General features: G+C 39.1%; 1 protein-coding gene and 1 long non-coding RNA gene across 13 annotated transcripts in view; one reads left to right on the top strand and one right to left on the bottom strand.

The window, feature by feature from the left end:
• The window catches only part of LOC138738833 (uncharacterized), a 193,950-nt gene that overhangs the window by 136,763 nt on the left and 43,818 nt on the right, over positions 1 to 13,369 (bottom strand). The gene's annotated exons all lie outside the window — the stretch shown is intronic.
• LOC138738824 (actin remodeling regulator NHS-like) overlaps positions 1 to 13,369 on the top strand; it is a 443,489-nt gene that overhangs the window by 402,624 nt on the left and 27,496 nt on the right. For all 10 annotated transcript variants that reach the window (XR_011341787.1, XR_011341788.1, XR_011341789.1 and 7 more), the window contains exon 6: positions 11,823 to 11,954. Coding sequence is in view for 7 of the 10 variants with exons in the window: in XM_069889837.1 (XP_069745938.1) it covers positions 11,823 to 11,954 (132 nt within the window). In the remaining 3 variants the exon portion in view is untranslated. The remainder of the gene's footprint in view (positions 1 to 11,822; positions 11,955 to 13,369) is intronic.

The following is a 13,369-nucleotide window of genomic DNA, read 5'->3' as shown; positions in this document are numbered from 1 at the left end:
GGACGCCCATGATGATGTCTTGGAATAAATCCATTCTTTCTTATCTCACTACAACCACCTGGGTCATCTTATTTCTTCTGATTTATTAAGAATCAGAAACCTTGGTCTTAACATGGTAACCTAACTTTTGAATGCATGACTGTTCACAGTGCATTCACATGTTGTCCTTTATGGTTCTAGTCTGTAGTTATTTTTATATCCCAGATTTCCACTGATGGCTTCTCAAAACAATTCTTCAGCATTTTAGAATCTTATGATCAATCTATGGTTGAGATTCACTACTTTGATTGTGTCTCTGCTTAATCTTCCTTAAGATTCTCAGAGAACTTTACAGACTGTTGACCTCTCTTGTGTGTGGAAACTCCCAAATGTCCATTAAGGCTGCACCACACGATATTCTATGATGGCCATTTTATCACTCTGATGACTGTGGCAACAACAAATGTTAGAGAGTTGAAGAAGGCAGGTACCTGCAGGGAGACAAATACTCTGACTTTGCGTGGCCTAAACGAAGTGGAGGCCTGTATTTAATACTGAGTTTAGGCCTCAACCCTCCATTACAATTTGCTTCAGGTTCTCCCACAGGGTCAGCACCATGGGGCAGGGGCATTCATGTGCATTGCCCCCCCACCCCCAAGCGAGGTGCTGTGCTTCCCCATATGCTCGTGGCCATTTCTCGCTGTCAGACCTGCCCCTGCTGCACCCAAATCACATGCTAGTGACTCTCCAAGTAATAAAAGCAGGGCTTTCAGCTGTTACATCAGAAGGAGAGAGGAGGTTTACATCCGTTCAGCAGGTAGGCCGCCAGCACCTTTATAACTGTCTGACTGTGCTGCCCTGGTTACCCTAATGCCCCCCCCCTCTAACACATGTTCTGGTGTTGCCCATGTTCTCTGGGCTACGTAGGTGTTGCAGAATTTTGGACAAATGCTGGCAATTGAACATCAGTGCATAACGCATCCCCAGTGGCCTCTCTGTGCTAGTGTCTCTCTCACACAGTAAATTGAAATTTGGCTGTCCAGGCATGACATTTTGATAATAAAGGTGTACACATTGACACTCAGCACCAGCTATGCTTTCTAGTCAGATTTGTATGAGGTTAAAATTTTAAGCGAGCCACATGGAGCAGTAGATGCAAAAGATATTTATTCAGCATGATGAGCAGACGTTCTGGAGAATATATCTCTCTTGGAAATCCTGTACCCTGGATAAAATCAGGAGCACCTCTCTGAACTCAAAAATATTCTGAGGTGTTACACTCCAAGCATAAAGATTACAGCAAATGAATAAGTACAGTTTACATTAGTCACAGTTATTTCAACATTCTAGTCTAGACATGGCTTTATAGAATTACGTATTAACAAAAGGAGCATATTGTAACTGACAAGATGCCTCTGGAAAAACATTTTTGCCAAGGCAAAGTAATTTTCATGGTGTAGTTAAAAGCTTCCAAGGACAAAACTCCAGACACTTGAATTTAGTATTGCAGGGGCTGAGTCTCTGGATATACGTAAACAGTAAAAACCCGTTATCCACAATTCAAGAATCCGGCAGCCTCAAGCAATCAGCAAAAAAAATCGCGAAAAATAAATAGGTTAAAAATATGAAAGTTTAAAATTGGCACCCCTAGCAGTCAGTTTGGTAATCACACAACATGCAATCTAAAGCAAATGAAAGTTCACTTATTCGGCATCTACAATTTCCCAAAGGTGCCAGATGCCAGTGGTTTTACTGATTTCTTTATTGATTGCTTAGCTGATGCCAAATTTAATATTTGATATAATGCACTCAACACTGCTTCATTGTTTATATATCTGTTGGGGCCCATGAGGATGTCTCATTGTCATGTCAGTTTACAAACCATATCCCTTAAGCTGCCTCATGCTGAGACTGTAGCCAGCTTGTTTCATTCATTGTTGCTATGGTCTTCTTTGAGGTCATATGATATCACTCCAGCCCTTCCAGCTGAGGCAAAGATTCATGAACACTTCCTTCAATCTCATTTACTGCTTTTGGTGCTCAGGAGATGGCCCCAGTCTACAATGTTGAGACCAAACACAGACTTAGGGCGTCATTTTGCAGAACATTTGCCATCTCTCCATGGTCATCCTGAGTTCCTAGTTGCTTGCCATTTCAGCTTCCCTACCTACAATGACCTGTTCATCCTTGGCATTCTCCACTGACGGAGTGAAGCCCAATGTAAACTTGAGGAATAACACCTTACAATACAGTCTACAGCCCAATGGTTTGAACATTGAATTTTTCAATTTCAGGTAAATAGTCCCCTCTCTTTTCTTAAATGATTCTTCCATTCTTGTCCTTTTCTCCCTATTTTTGTCCCCTTCTCCCACCCCCCCCCCCGCCCACCTACCTCCACAGCCTTTCTCACCACCTCCCCCTCTGAAACAAAGGCATTCCTTCATATTCAATGATTTTCACCATCTGTCTCTAATCAAGTGGTGACAGATCCTTGCCTCTGTGTCAGTTTTCATTGTGACCTCACATAACATCAACTCCAGGGTTACACTGGGGAGAGATGATTATCAGGCTGAGAGGATCTAAACACAATTCCAAGGTACTTTGAAAGCTCAAGATGCTGATCTGTTGCTCAATATGTTTGACCCATCTTGGTCTGCAACTCTTGGTAAATGAATGTAAATTTAAGCCTTGCCTTTAAAAAAATGTTAACCATGAGATTACATGCATCTTCTTTGTTTTCTTGAAAATCAAGAAAACTGCAGATGCTGGGAATCTGACATAAAATCATTCTGGAAACACTCAGTTACATCCTCGACTGAAGACCATTAGGCAGAACTTGCTCAGTTCTGAAGAAGGGTCTGTGATCTGAATTTCATGACATTTAATGATATTTAATGTTTGCTATTAATTTTTTCCCCACATTGCTCAGAAGAAAAATAACAGCAATACTCACTAGCTGGTTACCAAACTTCTTAACCTCTTAGCTTCTCTTTTACAGTGGTAACTCTCTCCTTGCTCTCCTAACTTACGGCTGCTGAATTCCCTCAACTTGCTCCACATAACAGCAAACAATGTGTGCCTGTGCTGTTAGAAGTGTTGGCTAAGCTTGAAACAAAACTGAGAATGCATTAGAAACTGCAGATACTGCAACTTGGAGCAACAAACAATGTGCTATAGTGGGTCAAGCATAGTCAACATTTTGGGCCAGAACCCTTCAACGTGGCTGAGAGTTCAGAGGGAGATCCATAAGACAGGAGAAGGAATAGACTATTCAGCCCATCAAGTCTGCCCTGCAATTTAATCAAAAGATTATCTAGTTTCCCACTCAGCTCTACTGCCTGGCCTTCTCCCCATAACCTTTGATACCCTGGCTAATCAAGAACCTATTAATCTCTGTTTTAAATACACCCAATGACATAGCCTCCACAACAGCCTGTGACAACAAATTCCACAGATATACCACCCTCTGGCTGAAGAAATTCCCACGCATCTCTGTCCTACGTGGATGCACTTCAATCCTGAAGTTGTGCCCTCTTGTCTTTGATTCTCCTACCGTGGAAAGCAACTTTTCTACATCTACTCTGTCAATGCCTTTCAACCTTCGAAATGTTTCAATGAGATTCTCCCTCATTCTCCTAAATTCCAATGAATATAGGCCAAAAGCTGTCAAATGCTCCTCACATGATAACCCTTTGATTCCTGGAGTCCTCCTATTAACCTCCTTTGAATCCTCTCCTACTTCACCATAACTTAAATGCGAAACATAAAACTGCTCACAATATTCCAAGTGAGGTCAAACTAATGCCTTATAAAGCCTCAATATCACATCCCTGTTTTTATATCTATCCTCTTGAAATGAACACCAGCATTGTTTTTGCCTTCTTCACCACCGTCTCAACATGCAAGTTTACCTTCTCGCTATCCTGCATGAGGACTCTTGGGTCCCTTTGTATCTGCGTAATTTCAATTTTCTCCCCATTTAAAAAATAGTCTACCCATTTTTTTTCTACCAAAGTGCATGATCATACACTTTCTGGCATTATATTGCATTTGCCAACTCTCTGCCCCTTCTAATCTGTCTAAATCCTGCAGTCTCCATGTTTTCTCTACACTATCTGCTTCCACCTATTTTCATATCATCTCAAACTTGGTTACAAAGCCATTAATTCCATAATTCAAATCATTAACAGACAACATAAAAAGAAGCGGCCCCAATACCGACCCCTGAGGAACACCACTAGCAACTGGCATCCAATCGGAATATGATCATTATATTCCAAATTTCTGCTTCCTGCCAATCAGCCAAAGCTCTACCCATGCTAATATGTTTCCTGTTATACCATGGGCTCTTATCTTGTTAAGTAGCCTCATGTGCAGCACCTTGTCATATGCCTTCTGAAAATCCAAATACATAACATCCACTTCATTTCCCTTAATTCAGCCTGCTTGTCATTTTCTCAAAGAATTCCAATAGGTTTGTCAAGCAGGATTTTACCTGAAGGAAACCATGCTGGCTTTAGCCTATCCCAACATATGTTTCCAAGTATTCTGTAACCTCATGCTTTACAACCGACTCCAGCATCTTCCCAACTACTGACGGCAGACTAACTAGCCTATAATTTCCTTTCTGCTGCCTCACTCCCTTCTTGAATTGTGGGGTCACATTTGTGATTTTCCAGTCTTCTGGGAATATACTAGAATCTATTAATTCTGAAAGATCATTTCCAATGTCTCCGCAATCTCTATCACTACGTCTTTCAGGCTCCAAGGGTGACCTATCCACCCTTCAGCATTAATTTAGTGTTCTGAGCACCTTCTCCCTTGAAATAGTAACTGCACTCACTTCCCGTCTGATACCCTTCAACATCTGGTATACTGCTCATGTTTTCCACAGTGAAGACTAATGCTAAATACTTATTTAATTTACACTGCCCTCTCGTCTCCCATTATTATTTCTCCAGTGTCGTTTTCTAGTGATCTTCTATCTACTCTCACCTCTCTTTTATTCTTTATATACTTGAAGATTTTTGTATCCTCTGATATTATTTGTTAGCCTACATTCATACTTCATCTTTTCCTTCCTCATGAGTTTTTTGTAATAAACTTCTGTAACTTTTTAAAAACTTCCCAATCCTCTATCTTCCCACTAATATTTGCTTCCCTGTATGCCCTCGATTTGCTTTCACTATGATTATTGAGCCTATTGACAGTGTTTTGTAGAAATTCAAGGTCAACATGCCCTGCAGGATTCATTGACTATTATGGATGGAGTATATAGGTAGCAGAATTTTAATATGTGCTCACTTCAAGAATGTAAATATCTTTCTGGTTTTATAAGAAGCAACCCATTGTACATTTAAATTGAAACCCAATATCATTTGTTATAATTCATGAACTACTTAATTAGGTCATTGTGAATGTGATTAATGTATATTTTGGCTTATAAGTCAACTGGTGTTTAAGTCGACCTCCCCTTTTTCAGCCTTATTTTAAGGGTTTTATGGTATACCCAGTCGACCCCCATTTTCTGGCAGCCTGAGATGCCCCGTTGACCAGTGTATAAGTTGACCCCAAAAACTCGCAATGCCTGAGATGGGCCATTGACCAGTATATACATCATCCCCCATAGATCGCATGGATTTACCTGCTGGGCGTTGGCAGGTGGTGATTGCTATCATGGAGAGTCCAATATGCAGCACACAATGAAAATATGGAGTGAGTTTTAAGTTGAAAGGGATAGAAATGGCCAAGATAACCAACAGCTGCGCTGCTGCAAGAAAATTTGATGTGCATGAGAAGTTGGTAAGAGATTGGGGGAAGAAAGAAAAGACCTTAAGGATAATACCAAAGAGGAAATGTTCTTTAAGAAAATGAATCACCTGTTAGCCAGAGTTGGAAAATCACATTGCAGAATGGTTACGTGAACAGAAGGAAGATTGCTACATAGTCACCTGACATAAAATAAGAACATTTGCACTGCAGTGGCCCAAGTCATATACAGACCTCAGTGATGATGTTGAGGCTACAGTCGGCTGGTGCAATCATTTCATGAACAGGAAAAATCTGGTGTTATGCCAAAAAACAAAAATTGCGCAGAAACTACCAAAGAATCTTGATTATAATGTTGTAAGTTTTCACCAGTGAACGGGCAGAAACACCATTTTGGATTGGCAAATATCAGAAACAAGGATGAAACCCCCATGAATTTCAACATGATAGGCAACAGAACAGTGGAATGGAAAGGTGTTAAACTGTGCAAACCAAAAGTACACGCCACAAAAGGACCAGGTCTACCATGGTGTATCGTGCATGGCTGATGGGACAGTTAAGACCCATGGTAATCTTCAAACACAAAATTAAACCAAAATGAAATTCCCTGCAGGTATTTTTGGACATTTTCATGAAAAAGGATGATGGATGAAAATGGTGTAAAACTATGGATAGACGATGTGTCAAACAGGCAGCCAGGCGGTTTATGCAAAGAACGGAGTTTACTGGTCTGGGATATGTTTCACGGCCATTTAACTGAGAACACTAAAAATGGATTAGCACTACATAATACATGGTTGTTATCTTGTGTGGTTTGACGTCTATATAGCAACCTCTCGATGTCTGCTTGAACAAGCCATTCAAAGACCATGTGTGTGAGGAATGAAATACATGGATGTCGAGTGCAGAAAAGTTATTTACAAAAGGTGGGGCAATGCATGCTGCATCACTTGATATGCTGTGTAACTTTGTGCTCAAGGAATGGGTAAAAGTTAGAGACTGGGATAAAATCATTTTAAAAGTACAATATCTCTTGTGCAATTGGTGGCACAAAAGCTGATTTATTGTGGAACACTGATGATGAAGCTGAAACCACCTCATCAGATACAGACTGGGACCCATATGATGACTGTTTAAACAGTGAGTGTATGGATGTGCTTGCTGTTAACTTTGCTTCAGACGATGTTAGCAAAAGTGATTTTGAATGGTTCCAAATGTGTTGTTTTCAGATAACGATAATGATTTTGAAGGGTACTAATTGTGTTGTTATTTTCAATAAAAATCTCAATGGTTTTTCAAGGGTCGATTTATACGTCGAATCAGTTTTTCAAGGGTCGACTTGTACACCCAATCAGCGCTGATTGGATTTTGAGTTGAATTTAAGGTCTCAAAAGTTTTTCTGGCATATAAATTGACCCCTTTTTTATATTTTTTTGGGGGGTTTCACAACGACTTATATGCCAAAATATACAGTACTTTATATATGTATACAGATATACATATCTGCTCTGTTTGATAGCCTCACTTGTGTTGGAAGTGAGGTCACAAGGGCAGGTGCCATGGAAATATTTTTAACATTAATGTAATACTCTGTACAGGAAGCAGGACGTCAGGTGCCTTCTATTGTAATCAAAAGATAGCAATGATGGTAGAAAACACTCTGCAAGGTCACAATGTTCTCCTAACTTCTAGAAGTGCACTCACCACTCAGAAATTTATTTCAATAGTTAGCATTTTTACACTACCGACTAAAAGGAAAGATGTGTATTCTTTTGTTGCATTTCCCCAAAGTGCAATAGGAACGTTAATTTGCCTACTCCTGTTGGAGTAAGTCACCTGCATTGTCTGATAACAGAGAACTATTGATCTTGCGGGGAAAATGAAGACGATTCACTGTTTCACAAAAATAAACTAAGTTTCCAGGACCCCTTGAATAGAAGGAATCCCTTGAATGGTTCCTTCCATTCAAGGAGTCCTGGAAACTGTTAGTCTATTTTTGTAAAACAGTCAATTGTCGTCATTTTCCCACAAGATCAGTAGTTCTCATCCTCTCTTGCATCCCCATTCCCTTTGATTCATCTTAGAAAAAGAAAATAATTTCTTCTTGTGTCATGCCAATACATTTGATCCTCCGTATTCTTATTTTTGTAACCAAATATTGAAAAGATCCGTCCTCTAAAATTAGTCTCCTTTCCTGGAATCAGGAACTTACTCTGAGGTGTAGTTCCACACATATCTCTCACAAAATTTCACTTGGGTGACTATTCCCCATGAGTGGACCAACACAATGAAAAAGTGCAAAAGTAGGAGTCGTTAAATGAGTCTCTGATTGAGTTTCTTGTTGAACTCTTTTACTATGATACCTCATTGTCATTTCCATTTATACTCCATGTCTTGGGATCAGGTATGGAACATTTTGACTGAGATATCTGCATTTCTTACCAATAAGCTGTTTTCTTACCAATATGTGTAGTTAAAGAGTTGAAGGCAAACAGAAGCACCAAATTCCACACTAATTATCAAACATGTTAAGGCTGTAGGCATTTGGCCTTTCCAAACCAAACAAAAGTAATTTTTGCATATGGGTTGATGATTCTTCTCCCCAATGATTCTGCAAATATTTTCATTGATCTTCTTCTACCAAGGAAGGTCAATGACAGTGATTTCAATAACATAATTTCTCCTTGATGTATTGACCTTCTGAGCTATATTGAGCCTCTTTTTCTCAGTCAGCTATAGATACTTTGCAGTTCTAGAAAATCTAGAGGTCATCTGTACACATTTCCACAAATGCGTATGCACGCCATAATGTAATATTTTAGAGGTTGTATTACTGTACGAGTAAATTAGGCTGCATTAAACATTAACTGTTGTTGAAAATTGTGTTACGATCAATTAGTTTGTACTTTTGTAATGTTCAAATTGGAACAATACAATCTGTCTATACTCTCAGAATATTCCACTCATTCCTCATGTAATTTGATAGATGTCAATAATCATAAAAATAATTGAATTCTATTTTCAAATCTATAATGGCCAGCATTTATTACCCATCCCTAATTTCCCATGATTAGGTGGTGAGCCACTGTCACGAACTGCTCACACCACCAGGTTCAGGAACAGCTACTACCCTTCCACCATCAGACCGCTCAACAAGAAACTCAATCAGAGACTCATTTAACGACTCTTACTTTTGCACTTTATTGTTTGTTCGCCGTCCCCCCCCCCCCCCCCCGCAATTGCAGTCAGTTATTTACATTTGTTTCTTTTGTTTATGTATGTACATTGTGTACAGTTTTTTTTGCACTACCATTAAGTGGTAATTCTGCCTGGCCTACAGGAAAAGAATCTTGGATGTATGTGATGTCATGTATGTACTCTGACAATAAATTTGAAATATGTTGCAGTCCTTCTGGTGAAGGTACTCACACAGTATTGTTAGGTAAACAGTTCTGGCTTTCGGCCCAGCAGTATATTTCCAAGTCAAGTTGAAGTGCAACTTGTCTGGTAAAATGCAAGTGGTAGAATTCCCATGCACCTTTTGCCATTCTATTTGGCAATGAAGGTCGCAGGTCTGTTAGATGCTGTTGTAGCAGCCAAGGTGATAACATGCAACCACAGTAGTGATGGTGTTGAATGGAATGAATGCTTGGGTGATAATTAGGGTGCTTTGTCCTGGAATAAACTTTATTCATGATAAATTATTTATAAAATGAAAACCATTCAAAGACTCTTCCTGCCCTTAGTTTCATAGCCATGCATTTCCATCACTGTACTTTATTAAATTTATTTCTGTTTATACCATTGCCACCGTTATGATGCTTTGTCATTATTCCCCCCTCTGTTGTTTGTAGGGCTTCCCCTTGTTTCAGCCCCTCAATGCTTGGTAACAGAAGAACTCCAAAATTTGGTCCTTTCCCACAGCAACTTCACATTTTGTTCTGGATTGCGCCAAATTCCTTGAAAGTTGTTGAAGCTATGTTTATCTAGACAAGAGAATTCCAGCACAGTCCTGGACGACTTACTTCTTTGAGATTGTGCAAAGACAAGTTGGTCAGGTGAATGACTCACAGTATAATACTCAGTGCCTGACTTGCTTTTATAGCCATAATGCCTGCCACAGACCCAAACTGACAGCCATGTCCTCCAGGATTAAGTCTGCTACCAAACCACTCTTGGTGCCGGATACTGAGGTTTTCCACCCTGGGCATATTTTATGCCTTTAAATATGCACTGATAGAAGCAAGGGCATAACAAGAAAGGACAGGAGGTTATTTGCTTATGTGGAGTTTGAATTCAGGGTTGAGGTCTTTCAACCTGTGCTGCTCTCTCCAGTAGGACAAGTTGTGATGGAGGAGCCTGCCATACTGTGTGTAAAATGCGATTCTGTAAGGATGACAAAGTCAGATTATTGACCAGCCCAAGAGAGATAGAGAGTTATACAGCACAGAATCAGACACATTCAGCCACTAAGTTTATGCCAACTTAGAGTCAATGCCTCTCACCACCATAGACCCAAGTTCAATCCTGACATTGGGTTCTAAATATGAGGAGTTTGCACATTCTTCCTATGAGTCTGCATGTTTCTTTCAAGTTTTCTGGTTTCCTCCCGCATCCCAAGAATGTCCAGGTTGGTAGATTGATCAATAAATGTAAATTATTGTATGTAGATGAAAGCTAAATCCTGGAACAATTGAGGAAAAGATGGGGAGAAATTTTAAAAATTGGATTAATGTGGGATTATGATAACTGGGAGTTATCATAATCATAAGCTATTGTGATGGTCAGCCTGGATATGGTGGGCCAAAGATTCTGTTTCTGTGCAGTATTTTCTCTTGGCTATATTACACCCAGTTGCACTAATCCTATATTAATCCCATTTTATTCTCCTCATATTCCCATCAACCTTTTCCCCTTCGTCCACCCCTAATACTACCATTTGCACATCCTTGGAAATGTGGGAGGAAACCAGAGCAACTGGAGGAAACACATGCAGTCACAGTGATAATGGGAGAATGTGCATACTCTTCACAAGCAGGACAAGGAAGAATTGGAGCTATGAGGCTGTTGATTTATTAACTATGCTACTGTGATAATCTGTGAGATCTCTGCAGTATTGACTGGGCTGGGAACAACCTTACCTAAGTTGATAGTGGTTTTATTCCTTCTCTGTTTCAATGTGGTAATTTGGAGCGCAACTAAGTAGCTTACTGGGCATTCAACTATATGGTCGTCCTTCGTCACATTTCAGCCATACCATGGCAGATAGGCTTCATTGATGGATATTAGTCAACCTGATCTTTTTTTAATCAAAGATCTAGTAACTGGTTTGGGATTTGAACTCCCATTTCTGGTTGTTAATCTGTAGTTTTGAATTATTAGTCTTGTTCTTTAACTGCTAATGCCAACACCATACCCCAAATTTTGACTATTGACCTAGTACATTTTCCTTTTCAACAATTTTTTTGCCAAATGTGATTCTCTCTTCTCAAACCTTTATCCACATTTTTACTGAAGATGTATGGGCCTTGGTAACTCAGATGACCATTCTTTAAAGTGAGCCCAATTCTTGACTGTATTGACAATAACCACATCAGCAGTGTGAGTATACGACAGCTTTAATAAACTAATATGTACACCAAGAGGTCTTGTCTCTCTGCAAGACGAACCAGGAAAGCTAGTGACCTAGTGGTGTAATTACATATCACCACACTGACCATTAATCATCAGGAGCAATGGTGCAATTACATGACATTGAACAAATGTACTTGAATTGTGAAAAGAACTTGGGACTTTAATAATAAATTTTAGTACTTAAAACAGTTATGTCTTGTTTGTGGAGAAAATATTGTAAGCCATTTTTAGGCTGGTATAGGTTTCTTGCCATTAATAATAGAAATTTATGTTGATGAAAGATTAGTAATATCATACTAAATGAACATGATCCAGCCTAAAATCTACATTTATATATTTGGTACCAATGTGTTAAAGAAGCCTAATTTACTGATTTGTATTGTTGCAATGGTTGTGTATATATGCTATAGTTTGCAATTTGTTTCTATTCACTAATACAGGAGTGGGATTTGAGCGACAGGTCATTGGACGTTACTCCTTTGCTCATCCTCATTCTGCATTGCAGCGAAGACGGAAGTTAAAGAGGCGAAAAACAATTAGTGGACTTCCCAGGCGTGTGCAACAAGAAATAGGTAAAACTTCACAAACATTATTTGTCTGTTGGTATGTGCTCCTCTCCCTGCTCTTTCTTTCCTTCTCCCTGCCTTTTCATTCTGGCAACTGCCTGCTTTTTACTTACACCGGGAATATTGGTTAAATATCTTTATTTTCCATGGACACTCCAGCATTTGTGTTTTTACTACAATCACAGCATCTACAGACTTTCATATTTCAAGCTCATTATGGCAGTCCTGTTAGAAACATTTCTAGCAATAATTATCTGTGATTTTAAAAAACCAGTTGAACACTAAATCAGACCAGATGTACTCACTCATTAAAGAAGACTTTCATTTGTTTAGAAATTTTCATGACCTTGTCATCCAAACCTCTTATATTACTTGTCATGTTTTGTCACAATGAAAAAGCAGAAAGTTGATGTGTGTAAAGTTGAACAAACAGATGCACAATAATCACTTTATTGTTAAGTTGAGAAGTAAATATTGGACAAGTTCCTTTGTTTTGAAAAAGGTTCTAGCTGAGAAGACAGACTGAACTTTGGTTGAACATCTCATCTAAAACATAGGTCCTCAGCACATTAAGTAAAATGGCAGCTTTATGTCTGAAGAGACACAAAACTTCCTGACTAAAAAGGGAGACCACTGTCTAAGTGCCATGCTGACGATGTCTTCAACAATCAAAATCAGACCAATATTATTTTATTTTTTGGTGAGAAATCTTATTCTGGGCTAACCATGATTTTGTCTTATTCTCATTCATAAATTCAGAGTTACACAGCACAGAAACAGGCCCTTCATCCCTGCTCACCCATGCAAACTAAGATGCCTAACTAATAATCCCACTTGTCTTTTAACCTTTTTTAAACATGTATCTCTCCAAATGTTTTTTAAACATTGTAATTGTATCCATTGCTATTATCTCCTCTGGTAGCTTATTCCAATATACCAACCACCCTCTGTGGGGAAAAATTTGCTCATCAGATTTCCTTTAAATCTTTCCTCTCTTACATTTAACTCATGCCCTCTGGTTTTAGACTCTCCTACCTGGGAAAAAATACTGTGACTATCTGCCCTATCTAAGCCCCTTGTAATGTTCCAGGATAGACCTAATCTATTTAAACTCTCATATCTAGAGCCCTATCATCCAGTCAATGTTTCAGTAAATCTTTCTGCATCCTCTGTATATTAATCACATCCTTCCTATAGAGTGGCAACTAAAATTACACACATGAGCAGCCTAATCAACAATTTGTATAATGGTAACATGATGTCCCAACTTCTATACTCAATGCCTCAGGCAATAAAATGCCAGGACACCTTAAGTCTTTATCACTCTGTGTTGTAACTTTCAACTATATATATGTACCCCAATGTCTTGCTGTTGAATAATACTTCATAGCACTAACATGCCCTGACCTTGGTTAAATTCC

This window comes from Narcine bancroftii, chromosome 7 (assembly GCF_036971445.1).
Source record: "Narcine bancroftii isolate sNarBan1 chromosome 7, sNarBan1.hap1, whole genome shotgun sequence".
Classification (NCBI taxonomy): Eukaryota; Metazoa; Chordata; class Chondrichthyes; order Torpediniformes; family Narcinidae; genus Narcine; species Narcine bancroftii.
The sequence above is the reverse complement of the archived record's forward strand: the minus strand, read 5'-3'. Positions and strand labels throughout refer to the sequence as shown.